We start from the raw sequence: 22,414 nt of genomic DNA on the forward strand, positions 1-22,414 counted from the left end.
GATTATAGCAAGTCAAACACCACTGTAAAGCATGACTAAATAAGGTAGATAGATCATTGAAATGAGATTAATGGGCCAAGAAAGATTCTCTAATCTAATCTCTAAGGCTAAAAGACATCTAATAAAATCAGTTTTGGGGGCCAGGAGTTTGGCCTAGTGGTAGAGTGCTTGCCTAGCACGTACCAAGACCCGGGTTTGATTCCTCAGCACCACATACATGAAAAAAAAAAAAGCTGGAAGTGATGCTGAGGCTCAAGTAGTAGAGCTCTAGCCTTGAGAAAGCCCAAGGACAACGCTCAGGCCCTGAGCTCAAGCCCAGGACTGGCAAGAAAAAAATAGAAGCCACACATTGGAGACCAAAATATTAGATCCCCTCACATGATAAAGAACATCTGTCTCAAACAAACAGTATGAAATTTAACAGTGAAACTTGAGATATCCCATTAAAGTTAAATAGTGGTCAAGGGGGTTGCTTCTGTCATTAACATTGCAATTTGAGCAGTGCAATACCTCAATATAAGCACAAGAAATCAGAAGTTTAAATGTGAGCCTAATGAACTGAGATTCTCTCTGGAGATTAATGTTACTCATTTTGTTGCCAAGACATAAGAGGATAATGTGGAATATGCGTGTTGTAGAATCCTGAGCCTATTCAGCGGGAAACTTTCAAGGGAAAATAAACATGGGATGTTACACGAGTTTAGAGAGAGAAATAATAATCCTTGGCCATAAAGATTAATAGTAATGTGTTCAAAGAATTAAATCCAAATCCAGGGTTGGACAGATAGCTTACAGATATTTATTGGACAGATATCTTACAGAACTGTTCTCTCAGGGAAGGCTGCAGGGGGCTTTGTGCAAGTCTGTGTTGCTAACAGTCTTTTTTTTTTTCCTTTTTGCCAGTCCTGGGGCTCGAACTCAGGGTCTGAGTGCTGTCTTTGGACTTTCTCAAGGCTATAGCTCTACCACTCTAGAGCCATAGTGCCACTTCTGGCCTTTTCTATGTATGTGGCACTGAGGAATCAAACGCAAGTCTTTGTGTAAGCTCAGCAAGTACTCTACCACTAGGCCAAACTTCCAACCCCAGCTAACAGTCTTTTGTGAGAGTTCTTATTACCAAGCACAGAACCATGACATAAGCTCCCATCTTTATTATATATGTGGGGGCATGGGGGCTAGATTTTAACACAAGTGAGTCCAATTTCTTTCTGACAACATTAACAATATAAAATGAGAACACTGTCAATATATGCAGGTAATATTTTAAAATATGAAATACATCTATACATATATGTGTATATAATTTATATCTATCAGAAGAATAGGAACTGAAAGAATTATGATATCTAGAATATATATATATATAAATCAATAGTTTCTCTATTACTGTAAGTAATCCTTTAGAAAACTCACTGGGAAAATAAGCTTCATTAATGATAGGAACAAAGAAGAAAAGACAAAATCAAGAATGTAGTTTTAGAAGAGAGAGAAGGAATAATTGTAGTGTATGAGGAGGAAAGGGCTGTGGGACCAAATGAGCTTGAGAAACTAAAGAGCAGAGAACAATCCAATTGGTCCCTCAGGAAAAGGAAGAAAAAGAAGAGGTGGCACCAGGAAGAGGAAGTTGGAGTCTTCAGTGAAGAAGAAAGAGGCAAGGAAGCTGTAGATAGTGTCAGTACAGAAGAGGTGGACAGCAAAGCACACACTGACCTGTACATCAGAAGCAAAAAGAAGAGGCATCGTAAGCAAGAGGTCTTGAACACAGAGGAGGAAGGAAGGCTGGAGACTGCTTTAGATGGCAGGACTAGGGAAGCAGAAAGCAGAGCTGGGAGTGATGGCAAAAGCAAGAAAAGCAAGAGGAAGAGACAAAAACATCAGGAAGAGCAGGGGAGGTTTGGGGTATAAGTCATGAACATGAGGATGGCAGGACTAGGGAAGAAAAAAGCAGAGGTAAAAGACAGCGGTCACTTCTAGAGGAGGAGAGAGCTGGAGTCAACACCGACCAGAGAATCAAAAAGAAAAAAATCAAAAAAGAAAGACTGAAGGTCTGTCTGGTCAGGTGGTGCTCAATCAGTTACTTTCCAGTTGTAGCATCCAGAGAGCTGGGATGAAGCAGGACTTTTGGCACCCATCTTATTTCGCCAGGAGGAAATTGGAACTTGCAGTCTGCTGAGAGAATCAGTGTTATGCCTTTGCTGAGAAATTCTATTCTTAACATGTCCTAACAGTCAGGAACCTAAAAGACAAGGAGTGCTAGCAGCTGTGGGAAAAGAAATAGGTACTTGTACTTGCAGGACATTTATGTTAAAGAAGCCGAAAATGTAGACTCTCTGTGAAATGTATTCATTTTGTTTATATTTTGAAGGCTAAGGAGAACATAAATTCAGGTCTGTGGGCTAGATTCAGTTGACAGGCCATACCAAATGGTTATTAATAAACGTTATCTTGAGCTTCCCCCCCCCCCAAAAGTCATCCCAAACGTTCCTTCCAAACTCTTCTTTCTCTTATGCATCTTCCTCTTTTTTCCCCCTCCTTTTCAACCTTCTGTTTTTTATGGGTCATGGGGCTTGAACTTGGCCTGGGCTCTGTCCCTGAGATCTTCTGCTCAAGGCTACTGCCCTACCCCTGGGCCTGGGTGTTGTACCTGAGCTCTTCAGCTCAAGGCTACCATCCTACCTCGAGCCAAGCCCCACTTCCCATTTTCTAGAGGTTAATTAGAGATAAGAGTCTCAGGTCCTTTTGTTCCTGGACTGGCTTTGAACTTTGGTCCTCAGATCTCAGCCTCCTGAGTAGCTAGGATTACAATCATGAGCCACCACGCCCGGCTCAACCCTCTTTTTTGAGTGATTGAAGCTGGCAAGAGGTTGCATTTCAACAAATCTTGGTTTCTAGCCACATTTGATTTTGGGGAACACAAATTACAGGAGAATCTATTCATTTTTAATAAGTAAAAGAAAACACAGGAGAAAGGAAAAGCTTTCTCCAAAGCCTCAGAGAAACTGAGTGGCAGGGATGGGAATGAAGAAGGCACAGTCCCAAGCTCTTTGTCTCAGAATCCCTGTAACTTCTTCACATGAGACTTCTTCTCTCCATCTGGAGAGAGGATCTACATGCCTCATAAGGCTTTCCTTACGTAGACCCAGGGGTAGACCACACGCCTCCTGCCCACGGCTAGAGATATACCTCCTCCACATGCTTGTCCCTGGACTGCCTGCTGGACGCCTGCTCTAAAGAGAAGGTTCTAGAGCATCAGGTTATTCAGGAGGCTCCTCTTGGACTTCACCCTGAGCATCAACAAAGGTGACCTCAAGTATATGTTCCAAGAGTCCTTAGTGTTCATTTGGTAAAGTTTCAAAAATCATGGGATATATATAAGGGGGAAGGGAGACAGAGATTCAAATTTGCTCATAGCAAAGAGAACAGAGAACTGAGTTTTCACATGAAGTCCTCAACTCAATTCCTACTTTTCTCACAATTACTATTTTGGTTATTAGATTGACTGATCTTCAGGATATCAGATTGTGTGGTAGTAGATTATATGTATTGTTTTCAACCCCATTTTGTAGATAAAGCAATGAAACACAGAGGGTCCGATGTCCCAGATGACACAGGGACACATGACAGCCTACAATTCGAGCACAACTCTCACCAGCTCCAAACCCTATGTGTAAGAGCTGTATGACCTTGAGCAGTGCAGGTTTCTCATCTGAGACATGGCAGATAATAATAATAACTCATGCTGTGGAAAGACTCGGAGAATAAATAAATCAAACTGGGTAAAATAACTCCAACCTACCAGGACTGCCATCCGGTTTAAATGAGTTGATGTGGGAAAGTGGTTTGTAAACGGCAATACACCATACAAAATTTTATCATTATTATTATTTCAAGAAAATATGGCTGCCCTCACAGACTGAAACAATCTGTGGCACCTATTTATGACAACATGCTTCAGAAACTATTTCCTTTCTGACAGGTTGCCTCCCTATCATGTTATTAAAAGGTTAAGGAAAATGAACAAGTGGGGATTAAGATTAGATCTTTCACACATGAAACTACAAAATCAATAGAGCCCCCATAATCTATCTGGTGATGTGAAGAAATATATCGAGGTTCCTGGGACAATCACTCAAGAAAATGTCAACAGGTATTGACAAGAAGCCTAGAAAGGCAGTAGCAGCCAAGACTTCAGTGTCGGCTCCCCCAACTCATGTCCTTCTGGCAGAGACTCATGTCCTGGGAACTTACTTGTGGTTTTCATTCTTCATTGCATTCATTCATTTTTTTTCTCCATTTCTTTCCACCCAGGCACTTTTCATTCTCCTGAAGTTCTGTGGAATGTCTGTTCCCTGCAAATTGGGTCAGAGCTGCTTGGATAAAATGAGCATCCAGGCAGCACCATGGAGAGCGCATGATAACACCTATTTGTGGTTGCAATGAGGCCCTGTTGAAAACCTGCTATTATCACCCTTAGGCTATCTGATCATTATCACTGTCTTGGAAATTATTTAGTATTTAGAAGATGCCAGCTATCCTTTTGGCCACCTGTGAGATGGGAAGCCAAAGCGGAAAATGCAAAGCAGTAAATTCTGCACCTAGCTGGAAAGGATGTTGGGTGATTACAGATGAAAGGTTGGTGAGTGAACTGGTCAGGAGTTTAGGCCAAAATTCTGAGGGCTGACAACTATGAAATTCAAGTCTCTTGCCAGAGTACATTGAGAAAGGACGGCCTTCTGATGAACCTTCATGGTTTCGTGATTCTGCATGCTCACAGACCTCTTCCCTCAATCCTAAATGAGGAGAAGGCACTAGAATAACAGTAACCACTGCAGACAAGAAATGGTTTCCACGAGAGCTTTATCCTGAGTGATTGTTCTTCTAAATATACTATGTTATTTTGCTTCTCCTTTGTTGCCCTTTGGTCAATCTCATATTGTTCTTGTATCTGACTTTGTTACCTGGTATATTGTATATACGTTTATTTGTTGATTTGAAATTGAAAAGGGAAAGGGGAAAACAAGATGATTGGGAGGGGGTGGGAGAGGGAAATGGGGACAAAAACTTAAGAAGAGGTATCAATGAGTGAGAAGTAATGAACCTACTATCTGGTGAATGTAATTATAACCCCTCTATACATTACCTTGATAATAAAAAATAAAAGAAAAAAGGGAAAAAAAGAAGTGGTTTCCACATATGGAACAACTGCCATGTGCTGAGCATAGGGTAGAAAATTTATGTACACTGTCTAATCCTTCAGTAGAAAACTGTCCTTTTCACAAAAAGGATTGGCAGATCAGAGACACATCGTAGTAGCTGCTAGATCTGAGTCTACCTCAGTCTTTTTTCCCTCCATGTCCACACTGCACCATTCCCTCAGCAGGCTCCATCTCCCAAAGTTTCCAGCCCCTCCCCAAATAGTATCACCAGTTAGGGAAGAAGACTTTCATTCATGAGCCTTTTGAAGGGCCCTTTCATATGCAAGCCATATCAACTGACTTAGGTTAAAAAATAATTACCCTTCAGAAAGCAACACCACCTCCTACATGTGGTGACCACACTCATACCACTGTAGCTCCTTCCCATACTGAGTCCTAAACTCTATTAACCAATGTCATGTGCTGGGTGTGGGTGGCAACTCCACATTCAGCGATAGGCTAAAACTTTAAGAAGATAGAGAAACCTGTGCTTTTAAGTTGTTGGGATATCTGAATTTCTATGTAAGATATCCAGGTCTCCTAGTAGAGGGATCATGAAAAAGAGGCATGCAGAGTAGACTGGACTGGATTGTCTCCTTGAAGAGGAAGCAGATGTCTATGGGGGAACTCAGGCTCCAGACATCTTGTTTCATCCATCCCTCAGCCAACAAGTATCCAAGCTGAGTCAACAGACCTGAGTGAAGAAGCCATGGTGGGTATTCCGGGGCTGGCAGACATCTCAGAATGGATGTCCATTCCTTCCATACTCAGGTGGAATTCTTGACCTACAGATTGTGAGTAATAGTAACATAGTTGGTGTTTTTACATGGCTAAGCTGGAGGATAATTTCCCATATCAATAGCAGATAATCAAATCCCTGTATGACACTAAGTAACACCAGTGATGGAACTGAAATGTGAGCTTGACTCATACTGTAGGGTGTCACAAACACAGGGAAGTTCCAAGAATTTCCTGGTGCAACTACAAGGATGTGTATGATCATCTACTTACATTTCCCCAAGTCCTAGTTATAGATTTATAATTTATAACTTAGTTTATTTCCTGTGTGAAATTGGGAGCTCCAAGAGGGAAGGATGCCATGGGTGATATTTATTACTACATTGTCCTCTCTGGTATAGGTTATGATCCAATACAAAAATATGTTTTGAATGTATAAAATATGTTTTGAATGTATAATATTAGTGTGAAGTTCAGCATAGCAAAAGTATACAGATCGAAAATTGTTCCTTTGCTCAGCTGAGAAGTTCAAAGTTGGTCTTGTAGGGGGTGAATGAACACAGGAATAAGGTGGCTTAAGTTCTACCTCTTACTAGAGTTAATCTGCAAAATCAATGCAACCACATAATCCATCCAGTTGTTTGAAGTCCCTCAGGTAATTAGTTTCACAGTACATTGCCAGGTAGAATCTCATTTCCCCTCCTCACGCATTTCTAGCATCCCTAAAAGTATTTGCAATAGGAAATGAATACTTTGAATGTTTTTTTAGTACCAATTACGTGTACTTACATAAAACGTCTGCAAAATGTATCATTTGGAATTGAATTTGAGATGTTTTATTGGCAACTTCAATGATCCATCATCCAGTCAGTCCAATAGTCAAAGATTTGGGGGCGGGTATTAAAGTGCTTAATAGAAAATAGGGATATTTTAGTTCTAGAGAGGCACTAAGAATTGTGAACCATCCAGCTTGTGGAACTACTCATATCTGAGTCGTGGAGAACTGGAGGCTTCCTAGGCCATGTTTGAAAGGTTCTGCAGTTGGAAGCACCGCTGAAAGAATGTTCTACTACTTCTGTCTTCCAAGGCTTCCTCAGGACCACATTTCTCATACATACTGTTTAGTCCTCTGCTCAGTGTCATGGTCAAGCATCCAGAGCCAAGCAATGTGTGTACTCCAGGCCCTAAATTGGTAGGACCAAATCAGATTGGTCCACAGGGCTATCTTCTCTCAACTCTATTTGACAAGGACCTGCAATGCAGAAAACAAAGCGTAGGAATTGGCTCCCCTCTCAGTTGTTCTTGCTATGCTTCCTGTATTTACTTAAGCCATATAGTTTACCCATGGTGTTCAACATCTGTTTTTATTGTTTTATTTTATACTGCTATAAACTAGATTTATATGGTTTATGATTCTTGTGAGTAAAAGGTCTAAACAACCTGGAGTTGTTGTTCTGGCAAGAGCTCCTAGGCTGTGATACAACACAGCAGAGACTCCTCAAAGGGACCTGAGTGCTTGCAAAAATCATCAAAGATGTGAAGTAGACTGGCTTTATAATCAATCTACACAAACTCTAATCCACTCATGGAGAAATGCGTTAAACCCTTCTAGGGAAGTTTGCCTGTGACCTAACAGCCTTCCAGCAAACCCTACATCAAAGTTTCCTCCATCTCACCACTGACATGCTGGTGACCAGGATTCCAACAGAAAAATCTTTGCAAGAAAAACTCAAACCTTATCTCAACCATTGTACCGTTATATCACACTTATAGAGTACATGTATCTACTTCATAGACCATAGACACTAGAAGATACCTTTGTATGTCAACACAGAAATACCTGTCCATTTTCTACAGACACATAAACCTAATGGAGGACATCATTCTCACATCTGTCAACTCAGGATGAGTGTTTGCTCATCAACATGAGCCTCCTCTGCTAAATAGCTACTACTTTTCAGCCCCCATGACAGCTCTCTTGGCTACAGGCTCCTAAAATGGCTGTTTCTGACCTGTGACATCCCCAGTGCTAGCCATGCTGAGAGGTAGGGAAAAAGAAGTGCAAGGGAGAGGTACTGTTGGCTTAGGGAGTGCTAGCCTGGGAAGCAGTAACACATGGCAATCTCAGTGGTTTCTTCTGTACTCATGTCCTTTCACCAGGGTGAGGGACACTGTGCATGCTGGAATCCAGATTGTCAGAAGTTTGCCCTCCTCAACATTACATGCCAAGGACACCTTGGCTTTCCAAACCAGGATGGGGAAAAGAGAGGCAATGGTATATTGTTCTTGGGAAGGAGGGGGCGCAGGCATAAAGCGACACATGTCTCTTTTTCATGTATTCCATAGAGCAAGGAAATATACCATATGCCATAGGCAATATAAAATAGCAAGAGGTGGAGGGATATGCCAGGAAAGGACAGGCACGTCCTTACAATTGGGCTACTGCTTTTTTTTTTGCCTTTTCCTTTTCTGATTAGGAATAAAGCTATATTGTTTTTCCGTTTGGCTTTCTCTCCTCCCCACACACACACATTCCCCCTCCCCCCAGTCCTTTGGCAATCACACTGCCTACTCAGCCCACTATACTTCTTCCTGGAATGATTCTGAGCCATGGTGATGATAATATGCATATCATGGTTACAGACTTCAATATGTATAACCACCTCCAGGGAGGCACTTATCACAGCCAGCCATCCACTAAGAGCTCTTCTCAATCAGATGCCCCTGGTCACAATGAAAAGCCTCCAGTGAACACCTTCTGGTGTCTTAGACATTGACGGAAGCAGTAGGAGGGGACAGAGCCTGCCCTCCACATTCCAAGGATGATGAGCTCAAGAATTCAGGGTGGACCACCTTGCACTGTAATTCGCTGGTATGGGGGTGATGAACAAGGAAATGCATGCTGTCCAGAATGTTCCTGCTCTGGATGGATGCCAAGCTCAGCCCCAGGGACTTAATATACTTTCCTTAATAGAGAATCATAATCTCCATCCTAATAATCCCCACTCTGTGTGGAGCTGCCTCGTTTCCAAAGCCCCTCACAGCGAGTGTTACTGCAACCTGAGGGACATTATGTTTATCCTCCATTCTCTGTTGCTTCCTGCAGCACCCTACTTCGGGCTGTGTTATCTGTTAGCATACTATTACAACAACCTCTAACATGGCTCTCTGCTCCAGTTTGCCTTCCACTGCTCCCTTCTCCATCCTGGACAGGAATCCGTCACCAAGTTAGCCACCTCTTCTTCCACTGCTAATTCCCTACCAGAACCCCTTGCACCAAAGATACATCCATTATCATTAGCACTGCTCATTGGGCTCTGGTACCTGGTTTTTTGCCAGCCTCACCACTCGCTCCTTCCCACAGGTATTGTTCTTGGGACCCCTGAGTGGCCTCTCACCTTTGTGTCTCCATTCTGCTGTCTTCTCTGTTGGATCTTCCTTAACTCTTAAGGGTCAGCATACTTCTAAGAAAGTTGTCTAATGAACAAATGGAACATGGGACACACACACACGCGCGCGTGCACACACACACACACACACACACACACACACACAGCAACAGCCAAACCAGCCTACAGAACACACCATTCTGCTTGCCTTTTCATTAGATTGTCCTTTCACAGAGCTGTGCTAGTACATACTCATTTGGTCATCTGGTCACCTAGCATTGCACATGGCATCTAATAAACACTCCATAAATGGCCATGGAAACATTATTTTGATAAGAGCCTGGGGAATATGGCCAGGAAATTGAGTGGAATGAGATGCTGGTGTGGTTCTTTCTATATGTGTACTTTTAGCTGGTGTTGTGGTCATACTTATCAGCCTGTGTTGTATACTTCTCTCAAAGAAACAGAAAGGAAGAGAGGAAGAGAGAAAGTCAGGACTTTACTAGCTCTGAGAATGATTGCTTTCTCTTGACAGGGAGTGTGGAATAGTCTGAAGTGTCATTGGGAAATCCAAAAGACCTAGAGATGTGGTGCTACATATACTTCAAAGGCTTCGGTTCATATCATCAATTTAAAAAGGCTCTTTAGGGCTAAGAGTTTGGCCTAGTGGTAGAGTGTTTGCCTAGCATGCACCAAGACCTGGGTTTGATTCCTCAGTACCACATACATAGAAAAGAGCTGGAAGTGGTGCTGAGGCTCAAGTGGTAGAGCTCTAGCCTTGAGAAAGTCCAAGGACAGTGCTCAGGCCCTGAGCTCAAGCCTAGGGCTGGCAAAAAAAAGGCTCTTTAGCCAGGCACTGATAGCTTGCATCGTTATTCCTAGCTACTCAGGAAGATGAGATTTGAGGATTGTTTTCCAGTCCTACCTGGGCAGGAAAGTCCATAAGACTCTTATCTCCAATTAACTAGCAAACAAACAAAAAAAGAAGCTGGGGAAGTAGGGCTCTGACTGAAGTGAATTGACACTAGTCTTGAGCAGAAAAAAAAAGCTCCAAGCTCAAGGGACTACATCTAGGTCCTGAGTTTAAGCCCCAGTAATGGTACAATAAATAAATAAATAAATCCATCCACCCTTACACAACAGGAGCTGTGGCCCTTACGAAGAGCAGATAGACCACAGCAGTAATGAGATAAGATGTAACATTTGCCCTAAACCTAAACAATTTTCAGAACTGACTAAAAGGAGGGTGAAAACTCAACACAGAGGGGCTAAAAAGAAAAGCAATTTGGTTGTACCTAGCCACCTTGCTACTTATTGGCAGTGGAAGCAGCTATTAAATGCCATCTCAGAGGCACAGAGATGATCCTTTGTCTGTGGCCTGATTGTCAAGATCAAACAGATGATGAATGGGAAAAAATGTCAACCGAAACCTGGCAGTGAAAAAGGTTATGTGCTCTTATCCCAACAGCCTCCCGCTGCCTCCATCCCACCCCCCTGATGATGTCAGGGGAGTAACACCTGCAACCACTAGGAGGCGCTGTGAGGTTAAAATTCCTCACAGAGCTTTGGGATCCTGGAACCATAGAGCTTCTGGGAGTTAGCTCATACGCCTTCCAAGGCACACCGTATTCATGTGCAATGAGTCAAATTTAGTCCCATGCATAATTTCCAGGCATCACAGGCACAGAAAAAAATCTGGAAGTTAAAACATATGAAACAGCCATGCAGCTGCCTCACTGAGACATGCAGGTACCTACTGGACACCTCAGGATGAGATAGAAGGCCAACCTCATTTCGTAAAGATGCTACTCCTCTTCAGTGCAGGTAGGCAGAGAGAATATGGGGATATTTCTTGGAGTTCAATTTTCTGCTTGTTTACCGATGATTAACTGCCACAATCAATTGTGTCAAAGTTCAGGTCAGTAGTGCCTCTGGGGACACTGGTGAGATGTGACTTGTGCTTGAGCCAGTGACAACGGGAAAGCACGCAGGATGGTTGATAACAGAACTTGTGTTCTCTGCATGGACACAATGAATCTTGCCACTGCCTTCCAGGGTTTATCCCCACCTTCTCACTATACTTCCTTGTGGCACATCCACCCTCAAGTCCAGGAGAAAGTTGACTCAGAAAGGAAAGAGGGAGGGGATTCATGTTTTGTGCATTCTCTCCACAAACAACCTTATGAAGAAGGTCTTTAGGAAGCAGGATCTATTTTCTATACGAGGCCCTAGCTGTGTTTAGCCTGAGGAAGGAGAGGGGCTTCTCTGACCTGGAATGAAGGAGAATTGATAAAGTGAAACCCAGAGAGGAGCTATATTTTTCCCTGAGTCACACAGCTAGCAAACTTATGGCAAAAGGAAGATTTGACCTCTGGTCAATGGGATCTACATTTCTGCTCAAAATGACATAGCCAAGAAAAGCCAAAACTGGGTTTCTGCATTTTAACTGCAAATCCCATATTTCACTTAACAAGAACAGCTCTAATGTCTGAGAGTTCAACCTGTGTCTGTGCTCAGCACATTTCTTATAGTAACTTACTTAATTCTCACCAATATGTAAGTAAAGAAGTTGAGGCACAGAATACAGAGATTTTCTCATTTGATTTTAGTAAATGGCAAAGGAAATATTTGACCTAGCCTCGCTCCTTGCAGCCTGTTGTCCTTGCTGCTTACTCAAACATTACATCGGAACAAAGGCCAGGTCACTGCAGAGTTCTCAGCATTCTCATTGCAGCAGCACAAGTAAGTTTCAATCAGTGCAAAGTCTATGAAAGCTCCAGTCATTGGTGCATCCTGTTTGCTTTGCTGAGTTGTTTGTTCTGCTCGGTGGACAGAACCAGACACCAGCATTGGATGTGTTAGCTTTTCTTGGATTTGGGAATCCCAGGCTGAACTTCAGTCACGTAAAGAACATGAAGAGAGGGATGTGGGTTTGGAGGGCTCTGGCAGAGGTGTTTTTTCTCTGTGCTGTTCTGGGTTGTCTCAGTTTGCCTGGCACCAGGTAAGTGACAAATGATTCCCTCATCAGTCATAAGGGGTGTGTGTGTGTGTGTGTGTGTGTGTGTGTGTGTGTGTGTGTGTGGTGGGGAAGGGTGGGGGGTTAGGCGGAGGGGGAGAATGGGAGACATAAAGCCTCCTAATGCTGACAGAGGCTTTGTTGCATGCTGATGGAAGCGAGGAGCATCTTTTGAAGCGATTTGCATGCATCTGATAAAATAATATCAACACCTCCCTTTGAATTGTGGCAGAACCCAGTGGCTGATTGCAACAAAAAATGCCCTTAATAAACTGACATGTTTAAATGCATTTTGTCATGCTGAGAAGACTAGGGTGCTTGTTTTGTATTCTGAACAAAGACTTGTCTGACTCTATGCAAAAAAAAAAAGGTTGGTAGTATGTAAAAAAAAAACAAAACGTGCCAATTCATTGGAATGATTTTAATATATGAGAGTGACTCAACAGCCCCCAGCCAGTGTTTCCCACCATCCCTCCCTCTCCCTCTCCTGAGTCTCCTGCCTCTCTTTCTCTCTTCTCTCTCTTCTTTCCTCCCTGCCTCTCTCTCTTCGCTCTCTCATGCACATTCCAAACATTTGTTCCCAGCAGTCAACTATCTGATTTATTTAATCATTTTAAGTCTCTATTGACAGGCTGCAAAACAAGCTAAAGAAATTATCTCAATAGGGTCTCAAACTGTCTAACTTGGGTCTCCAGTGGAAAGCATGCCAGTGATCTGGCAATTTGGAGACCCTCCTGTTATGTGAGAACCCATCTTGACCACAGGATGCCAAAGCACTTGGGCATCCCACACCTGATTATGAGCAACCTCATGGGAAGACACTTAATGCCTTTCCTTTTACTTACTCCAAAAATGCTCCCTTTGCACAGACCCTTGTTTAGCATGAGCAGCGCCACATGGCCCATCAGACATGCCTTGGACCCCGTTAGAAATCGCCCTTGAGACCAGCATTGTGTCTTCACTTCCCACTGGACACTCAAATAAACATTATGAGGAATAGTAAGATCCTCAGATTAGCCCACAGATTAGCCCAGGAAGCTCTGGGCTTCCTCGTGTGCATGCAGAGACACATATAAGACCCAAGGAATTGTGCCTGGAGCAGAGGGCTTAAGAGAGCCATCACAACCCTCTCTGCAGCACTGAGCCTGTGTGCATAGCCTCTTGTGAGTCTCTGAGGAAACACGGGTAGACAAGACACAATAAGCTTATTTATATTCTCAGGGAGAATGGCAATGTGTGAGCATATACCACCATCTGGACTATTGTACCAAAAGCTTTAGCTATCCAAGGTATAGAGACAAGAAAAGGGTAGCATAAACAGAGGCATAGAGTTATGAGAGAGGCCAGCCTGGCCCCAAGGCTTCAGGTGTATTTCAGTAGCCTTGCGTAAAGGCCAAGGTGGGAATGACCGAGATGAGGTAGAACAGGAAGAATCAGCTATGGAACCTGAACCTTATCTCCTGCCAGTAGTGGGAAGGCTTTTCATAACACTGTTTATAACACTGTTCCTGTATCATACAAAATTATCAATACAGGCGCATGAAGAGAAATGTATGTGTCTGTCCTGTCATATACCAAATTATTTTGTAGACCTTCTGTGGCCTGAGGGCTAAACATTCCCCGCCCTTACTGTTCAACAACAGTAAGCCACTGAAGGCTGGAGGTAAAGCAGCAACACAATAAAATTTCTGTATCAGGAAGTTCCTGCTGAGACAGGGAGTGAACTTGAACTTCAGGGGTGGGCAGAGTGCTAGCAGGAAGAAGAAAATGAAGAGTATGAGCTCCTGTGCTCACAGTGGGGAAGAACGAATGGATCCTCAAGGAAGAGGAAAGAGTCTTCCTGCTACATGAGTCTCCAACCTTTGCCTGAATCCAGGTTTAATGTAAAAATCTCCACCATCAATCCAATGATTCAGTCCTGAACCTAATCAGTGTTTGAATTTCAGTCATTAAGAAGAGAGGAATGTTCAGTTCTGGAATAGAAGAAGCTGGCATCTCCTCATTAGCTAAGGAAGTTACTTATTTTCGTGTAATCTTCCAATCAAGTCACACTGTTTTAAGACCTATTAATGATGATGGATGCCTACTCTGCACCAGGTACTTACACACTTAGCTCACGCCCTCAGTGCTATTAGAGGGAGGAGCTATTATTTACAGTTTTACAGAAAGGGTAACCGAGGCTTAGGGACATATAAATGTTGCAAGGCTACTAAATTTATAACAAAATATAGATGAAAAATTGTGTGTGTGTATGTATGTGTTTTTGTGTAACAGAAAAAGAGAGGGGGAGGGGGGAGAGAGGGGGGGAGAGAGAGGAGGAGGAAGGATACTGGAGCTTGAATTTGGCACCTAGTGGCTGTTCCTTAGCTTTTTCACCCAAGGCTGGCACGCTGCTACTGGAGCCACAGCTTCACTTCTGGGTTTTTGTTGTTTAATTGGAGATTAAGCACAGTCGGGTACAATCTGTGATACTCAGATTTTAGCCTAGGATTATAGGAGCAAGCCATCAATACCCAACTAAAATCCAGTATTTTATAGAGAAGGTTTCTGCCAGAACTCTTCGTGTCTTTCTGCCACTCTCCACCTGCAAGACAGATCTATTGTGCAGGGTTCTCATGCTTTTTTTCTCTTTCCCTGGACCACCCATTTGTTGCTTTGAGATGTGGCTTTAAATTCATGTCACGGCAGAAAGAAGAGAAGTTATAAACTGTCCACCCAGAAGCTTCCCCTTTCTAGCAAAGAGGAAGATGCTACGTGCAAAGGGGTGCAACTGCCTAACAAATTGAGTGTGATAAGAAAGATGTTGGGTCAGGGCATTTCAGAAAGCCAAAATATATTGATGTACCCCATCTATATGAGCTGATGGCTTAAAATTTACTGCTGACCTAATCCTGCTCTACTTGATAGATCCATCTTTATTTTGATCAGAGATGGCTATTTGGAAGAAAGTGGAAGACTCTAGTACAGTGAAATAGGCCATAATGCTGCCCATGGCATTTCATGCACCCACAAAAAGTCCAGTTCTTTGCAGAGCTTACATAGAGAGAGCACCTGTGCCAGGGCTAGGACAACCGCAAAACATTGGGAAAATATAAATGTCCTTGAAAAAAGAAAGGGAAAGAATTATAGGCCATGTGTGTCCTAGTATAGAATACCCAGATAAAAGAAATGAACCAGAGCTCTTTATGAATCAGTAGAAGGAAAGCTCACAAGAGCAATAGGACATATATATATATATATATATATATATGAAAAATGTAAGAACTGGAAGGACACACATCAAATTAACAACATTAGTCCCTTGTAAAGTGGAGGGAAGCCAGGAATGGGTACAGAACACAGATGTTTAGTGAGACAAAGGACAAAGATTGAACCAAGGCAATAATGGTACTCACTAGACACTCTTGGAAGTGAATTTTACAACTTTGGGGAAAGTGGCAGGGAGTCAGAAGGGAAGGAATGTAGAGAAAACCTGGGAGGGTAAGAATGTTCAAGAAGAACTTATACAACTCTAACCTCCCCTGATAACACCGTTAAATTAAATTAAATTTTTAAAAAGACCACATGTTTAATTTATAGTGAAATTTAAATTTAAAGAAACTTAAAGCAAATATATTCAAATGCTAACCATGGCCACGCGGGTCTTCATGGTTTTACTTGTGCTTCTCTAGGCAAACTTAGTTTTTCAAAGTGAAAAATATACAGAGGGTATTGAATGACAGAAGTTGACAGTTGGTCAAAAGGTCATGAGGGTTCATTTCCATAGATTCATCAGGATGAGAGGTCTATATAGCCTTATACAGAAGCCCTGACTGGACCCAGCCTCTGTGCAATTCTCGGGGGGTGAGGACGTAGTGCTAGCTTTCCCTTTAGATTTGCATTTAGTAGTACTAATAAACTACGTGCATCTTATCCAATGTAATTTACAAGCATGCGATTTATCCTGCTGATTACTTCATTATATTGCCACCTCCATAATGAAAATTGGGTACAAAAATGAGAGATCTGGTGGTTATAACTACTTCTTACCAAGTTCTTTCTGTAAGTGATCATCTTGCCCATTAACAGGCTTGCAAATCTTGGAGAGGAAAATAATTGTGACTCTTAATAGCTAGTGTGTGCATTACTTTATCTGCTCAGATTCTGCTGTGGCCCCAATTGGGCTGATAGTTGGGGGGAAAAAAGGTAAGATAAACCACACAGTGGAGCTGGGAGTTGAAATAGGAAGAGGCTACCCTGCCGAGCTGTCAAATACATACTTAGGGGAAGCCAAATCACAGACAACATTGTTTTGTCAAACCTGGGCAAATTATTAGCTAGGAGCCCATTCTTAGGCCTCCCGCTGGTGAGCCCCAGCCGGCCTCCAGTAACCATTTTTAAGGATCCACCTGTGGTTTCCAGAAGTCTTTGACCTTTTGTTAAAAATCCAACTTCACTAGGAATTGATTTTTTTTTTTTTACCAATCCCTGGGGTATCCATGGAGATGGATTTCACTGTCATTAATATTAGCCTCTTTGTTGTTGTTGTTTTAAGGATTTTTGCCAACTGAGAATGCACTGTTAATTACCTTGTTTGGAGTGACATCCTGTGTTATTTGACTGTGAAAACTTTGTGATGCTCTCCCTAATCACTCAATCTTAGATACAAGGAATCAGGAATGAGTCAATACAGGAACAAAAGAAAGGGATGATTCCTGGTCCAATTTGATATTTCCACTAGAGCATGTGTCAAAAATTGCTTTTCTGGATTTAAAAACAATGGATTTTTTTCTGGATTATTTTCATAGCTGTGTTGGGGACAATTTTCCATGGTGCCTTCTTGCACTGCTGTAAAAAATCAAGAAACACCTAGCACTCCTATTTTCTTCTGGTCTCTTCTACAAGCTAATACACACAGATTACAATGAATCTTACTGTGCAATGCACTCAGGTGGAAGAAAACTGGAATCAACCCCAGCTTGTCATAGTAAGGAGGCCCTGGATTCAAGCAGATTAAATAGCATTGCACAGATATTTACTCTTGCCCTATTGTGTTCCAGGGACTCAACAAAAAGAGAAATGGGCCAGACACACTGGCTCACCCCGGTAATCCTAGCTACTCAAGAGGATGAGATCTGAGGACCAAGGTTTAAAGCTTGCCAGGGCACAAAAGGACCTGAGACTCTTATCTCCAATTAACCTTTAGAAAATGGGAAGTGGGGCTTGGCTCCAGGATAGGGTGGCAGCCTTGAGCTGAAGAGCTCAGGGACAGTACCCAGCCTGAGTTCAAGCCCCATGACCTATCAAAGAAAAAGAGAGGGGAAGGGGAGAAATGGCTTTACTTTGTAGGCTCAGGTGGCTTGACTGCTCTGAAGGTGGGGCTCACCTTCACCTGGTGCTTCCTCACTCTGCTTACCTCCAAAGACACTCCAAACCCCGGCCTGGCCTGGCATGAGCTACCCCAGGTCCCCGGTGGGCTTCTCCTTGTCTTGCTTCTTCTCTCGAGATCAGTCTCATCTTCCATATTTATTCAGGATCACATCTGTTTCTCTAAGACAGAGCTCTCTTCAAAGGTCTAAGTTCATGTAGGAACTGCATACTGAATTTTTCCACACTGATGGTGCATGTGTGCATACCTAGAATACAGATTTTTTCCAATTCAAGTCCTTTCCTTCTGTATCCTCACCATGCGAACCTCATGCATTCAAACTGGACACCAGCACCAACCTAAACTCTCTTCCCCTCTAACACTCCCCCTGTCTCCACCTATTTACCCATCTCTCCATCTCATTGCCTAGCAGGTAAAAAAAAACCCCATAGAATTCAGATGTTAGACATATTTCTCTTTTCTTGCTCTAACACCAAATGATTTCATAAGGCAGAACCTGTATCTTACATCTCTTTGCATCCTCAATAGCAAATACCCCTAATTCCAATTGCTCTCAGTATATGCTTCACAGAATTGTACATGAACAGGCCCCTTAAAGACAAAATAGCCAAACTTCTCCTTCTCCAGAGGACTAAGGAGAAACTTGGCAACAGCATGAGTTTTGTGTGTTTGTGTGTGTGTGTGTGTGTGTGTGTGTGTGTGTGTGTGTGTGTGTGGTTTTCCCACAGACTATCATTCTTTAACCCCAGAAATAACTTTATGAGGTAGGTATGTTTAATTTGATCATCAATATGAGAAAAGTGAAGCTCGTGTAGTATTAAAAAAAAAAGGCAGAAAAAATCCATGTATCCATTGCTTCTTTGACCACTGTAGTCATATGTCAGGAACTCACAGGTGCTTATTGAATGAATTAGCTTCTATGAAAATGCTGAAGTAGCAGGGTGGATGGATGAAGGCATAGTTGGAGGTATACGTCCCTTCCTTCTGACCCTCCACTCTCTTCTTCATGACAACTTTGCAGAGGACAGAGAGCGCACTCTCTTGAGTCACATACGGTAAACAGGAGCCTTGCTAAGAGCAGACAGGTGCGGAGCGTGGATGTTTCCCCAAAGCCTGTTGACTGTGAACTATCCAGCTGGTCTCCCTGGACTGCGTGTGACCCTTGTCAGAAGAAGAGGGTAAGCACCTGGGTGCGGGAGTGTGCTAAGGCCTTTTGGATCTGCCTGATCCTCAGTAAGATTGGCTGAGGCCAAAGGTGCCTGGTACCCAGGAGGCCGAAGCCTTCAAAGATGCTGGATTTAATTGATGACTGTTCTTCCTCCTTACTTTCGAGTAGCAGTCATATCCCTTTTTCCCCTGCAGCTAGGGAGATGATAGCAACCATTCCTTTTTCTCTAACACCACTGTCTGCACCCATCCCTTTGGGTCTCTTTAGTGTCTCCCAATTGGACTTTACCACTCCAGCCTGCTTCAAACCTGGTGTCAACCAGGGGAGCTACCAGAAAGCTGCTGCATCTGAAGTCTACCCAAGAAGTGTCCCAAAGCTCATGGGACACTTCTTCTGGCCTGTATCTCCAACCCAATCTGCTGAGCACTTGCATTCTTCCAGCCATGTTGCTCTCCCTGTACCCGTGTTCAATCTGTTTTTCTAAGCTTTCCCTGGCTGACAGACACCTATGATTTAATTCTGACCAGAGCCACCTCTTTTGAGAAGCCTTCTTTGACTGCTCCTCAATCCCACTTCCAGTTAGATTAAGCCAGTTTTTACAAGGTCCCTATTATCCTATGCTAGGGTTCTCTAGTAGCAAATTTGACTCTAGCACTCAGACCAATGATTTCTTGTCTACTTTCCAGCCAATTAAACCACAATCTCGGCAGTGTTCGTCCTTCAGCCTCCCTCATCTTGAGAGCTGGCCCAGGATCCCAGCCTGGAGCATCAGCAAAAGTGTCAGAGAATAAAAAATTGTTGCAGTTTTCCCTAGCTCCTGAGAAAACCAAATCTGTCAGGACTAGGAGTCTAAAGAGGCTGTGAAGGTAGGCCCAGGACAATTACACAGTTAATTGGATCAATGGGGAGAGCCAAGCAGGATCATTCCATTCTCAGAGTAGGTTTTCTTGCTGAAGTTATCAACATTGATCCAATTATCTGGATAATTGCTTCAGCTGAACAATAAACCAGGAAGACTCAGTATGACATAGACAGCCAGAGCAACTCAGAGCTGGTTGTGGACTCCCTCAGCCAGGCATTATCCCTCTCTGCAGGGTTATCAGGTGAAATTTCCATAATACTTTTAAGGCAGACTTGGGAAATATATGTGTGTGTACATATATATATGTATATATATATATAATTTCCTTTATCATTCTCATTATCTCCCAACACAGTTTGCCTTGGGAAGCCGGTCTAGTCTTTTCATAGTGTTCTTTTGTATGTGTATAGCTTTATTGTTGTTCTTTCACTTATCATGTTTTCTCTCATTATGGAGTAGGGTATTACAGTTTGATTCCTGTCTGCCATGGGTAATGATAAGATCAGGATAATTAGCGTTGCCATCCCTTCAGACAGGGTCCTTTCTGCATTGAGGTGTTAGAAGCCTTCAAACTCATCTCCTCTAGCAGCTCTGGATTGTACAATTAATTATTGTAGACGTTAGTTGTTTAACAGTGTTACAGAATGAGATACCTACTTTCCCATGCAAGGATTTATCCAACCTCTTTTTATTCCTCTCGTTCCAGTCCTCTTCGAGCCTCCAGTTATCTCCATCCCAGTTACTTTCTTCCTGTTACTTCTATTGTACTGTGCTTCTGTGAAATCAACTTTGTAAGCAGGTACAAATGAGGGAAATCATCTTTCTGTCCCTGCTTTATTTCACTTGACATAATGTCATTGAGTTCCACCCACGCAACAATGGACAAGTTTTCATTTTTCTCTGCAGCCTTACCCATTGTAGATCATCACACACACACACACACACACACACACACACACACACACACACACACATTTATATGCACGTGTGTGCGTGCGTGCACGCGCGCGCACTTCATCCAGTAATTTGGGTGCTTTTTGTTCTTGCCTGATTGCTCTGGCTTGAACTTCCAGCGTTATTTTGAATAGGAGTGGGATATACTATTTTGTTCCAGATTTCAGAAGAAATACTTTCAGATTTTCCCCATTTAACATTATTGGCTATGGGCTTGTCACATATTATATTCCTTGTATATTTAATTTGTCTGGGGATTATTATTTTTTCCTCAGTCTTTATAGGTTTTTATCCCTGCCCTGATGGTCTATACTGAGAACGGCCTGAAAGCACAATGTTGTGTGTGTGAGTGGTTGAATATTTACCTGGATTTCTTGTTTTGCATTTCCAGAGCCTGGACTACAAAAATAGTAACTATGATTTGTTAATATGTCATTCTGTGAGAAGGCTGTGATGCTGTTTTGACTCCCATTTCTGATTGCAGTTAATACTCAGATTACTTCCTTTATCTGTCATGTAACTTTGCCAAACTTACATCCCTGTGTTAACCTTCCCTACCGATTTCTCTCCACTCCATTGCCTCTATTGCCTGAGCTCTTCTCTCCAACCAAGATGAATTCTTTCTTTTCTTTTTTCTTCCCCTAGAATAAGACACATGCTCTTACTCCCTTAGCTTTGGTTTTAATAACATCATGCATCTTAGTGCCCCTCTCTGCCACTTTCAAACTTGCTTTCTACATCTGGTTGACTTTTCTCAGTTTTCAAGTTTCAGTCTCACTGTTACTTCTGCTAGACTCCTTAACCATCTCCTAGGCCTTGAGTATTCCACTTGGAGGCATGGGCCCATGTGTCCTCTCCACCAGGTGTCCACCAACTGCAATACCCTTAAAGGCAGGCTAGAAAGTATGATCATGACTCAAATCCAATAATACACATGTAGGCAAAAACAATACCTACCGGCCCGGGAGTTTGGCCTAGTGGTAGAGTGCTTGCTTGGCATGCATGAAGACCTGGGTTCGATTCTTCTGTACCACATACATAGAAAAAAGCCGGAAGTGGTGCTGTGGCTCAAGGGGTAACTTGCTAGCCTTGAGAAAGCCCAAAGACAGTGTTCAGGCCCTGAGTTCACGCCCCAGGACTGGCAAAAAAAACCCCAAACATACCTATTTCAACATGGTCATGAGTATCTCAGTATTTTCAGAATAAATAGGAAGATAGAGATATGGTAATATTGATTATTGAAAACATTAATAATAGAAAACTGAAAAATCAGATATATGCTATGTACCATGCATAATATAACTGATTATGATTACATAGTGCAACATGTATAAGTAAATAATATATTATGTATAACAAACATAATATATATGCCATTTAAATTCCAAACAGCATCTTTAGGTAATTCATCCCTTCCAGTTTATAGATGAGTAATGGAGACTTATAAAGGTTATGGTACTTGCCCAATATCACATAGGAAAGTTTCAGAGTCCACTGTGATTTTAAGGCATATATTTCTTTTTCATTTGTAATATACTGGTGCCTTGAGAAATAAATGAGAAAGCATGAATCAACCCACTGGAGTAATTATGCCGAGAGGTCATGTTTTGTTGTTTTTGTCTGTGAGCTAGCTGCATGAGTCCACTGATTCCAAAGCCCATGACTTTCCCAGACTCAGCAAACCTTGATGGATCACTGCGGTGCAGAGATTAAAGACAAGGTCA

At 42.5% G+C, this 22,414-nt stretch overlaps 1 protein-coding gene across 1 annotated transcript in view; it reads left to right on the plus strand.

Moving 5' to 3' along the window:
• Positions 1 to 12,149: 12,149 nt before the first annotated feature.
• The window catches only part of C8b (complement C8 beta chain), a 33,327-nt gene continuing 23,062 nt past the window's right edge, over positions 12,150 to 22,414 (plus strand). Inside the window, exons 1-2 of the mRNA XM_090334747.1 lie at positions 12,150 to 12,323; positions 18,728 to 18,884. Coding sequence (XP_090190873.1) covers positions 12,235 to 12,323; positions 18,728 to 18,884 — 246 coding nt within the window. The 5' untranslated portion in view covers positions 12,150 to 12,234. The remainder of the gene's footprint in view (positions 12,324 to 18,727; positions 18,885 to 22,414) is intronic.

Source organism: Megascapheus bottae, chromosome 6, assembly GCF_031878675.1.
Source record: "Megascapheus bottae isolate mThoBot1 chromosome 6, mThoBot2.hap1, whole genome shotgun sequence".
NCBI lineage: Eukaryota > Metazoa > Chordata > Mammalia > Rodentia > Geomyidae > Megascapheus > Megascapheus bottae.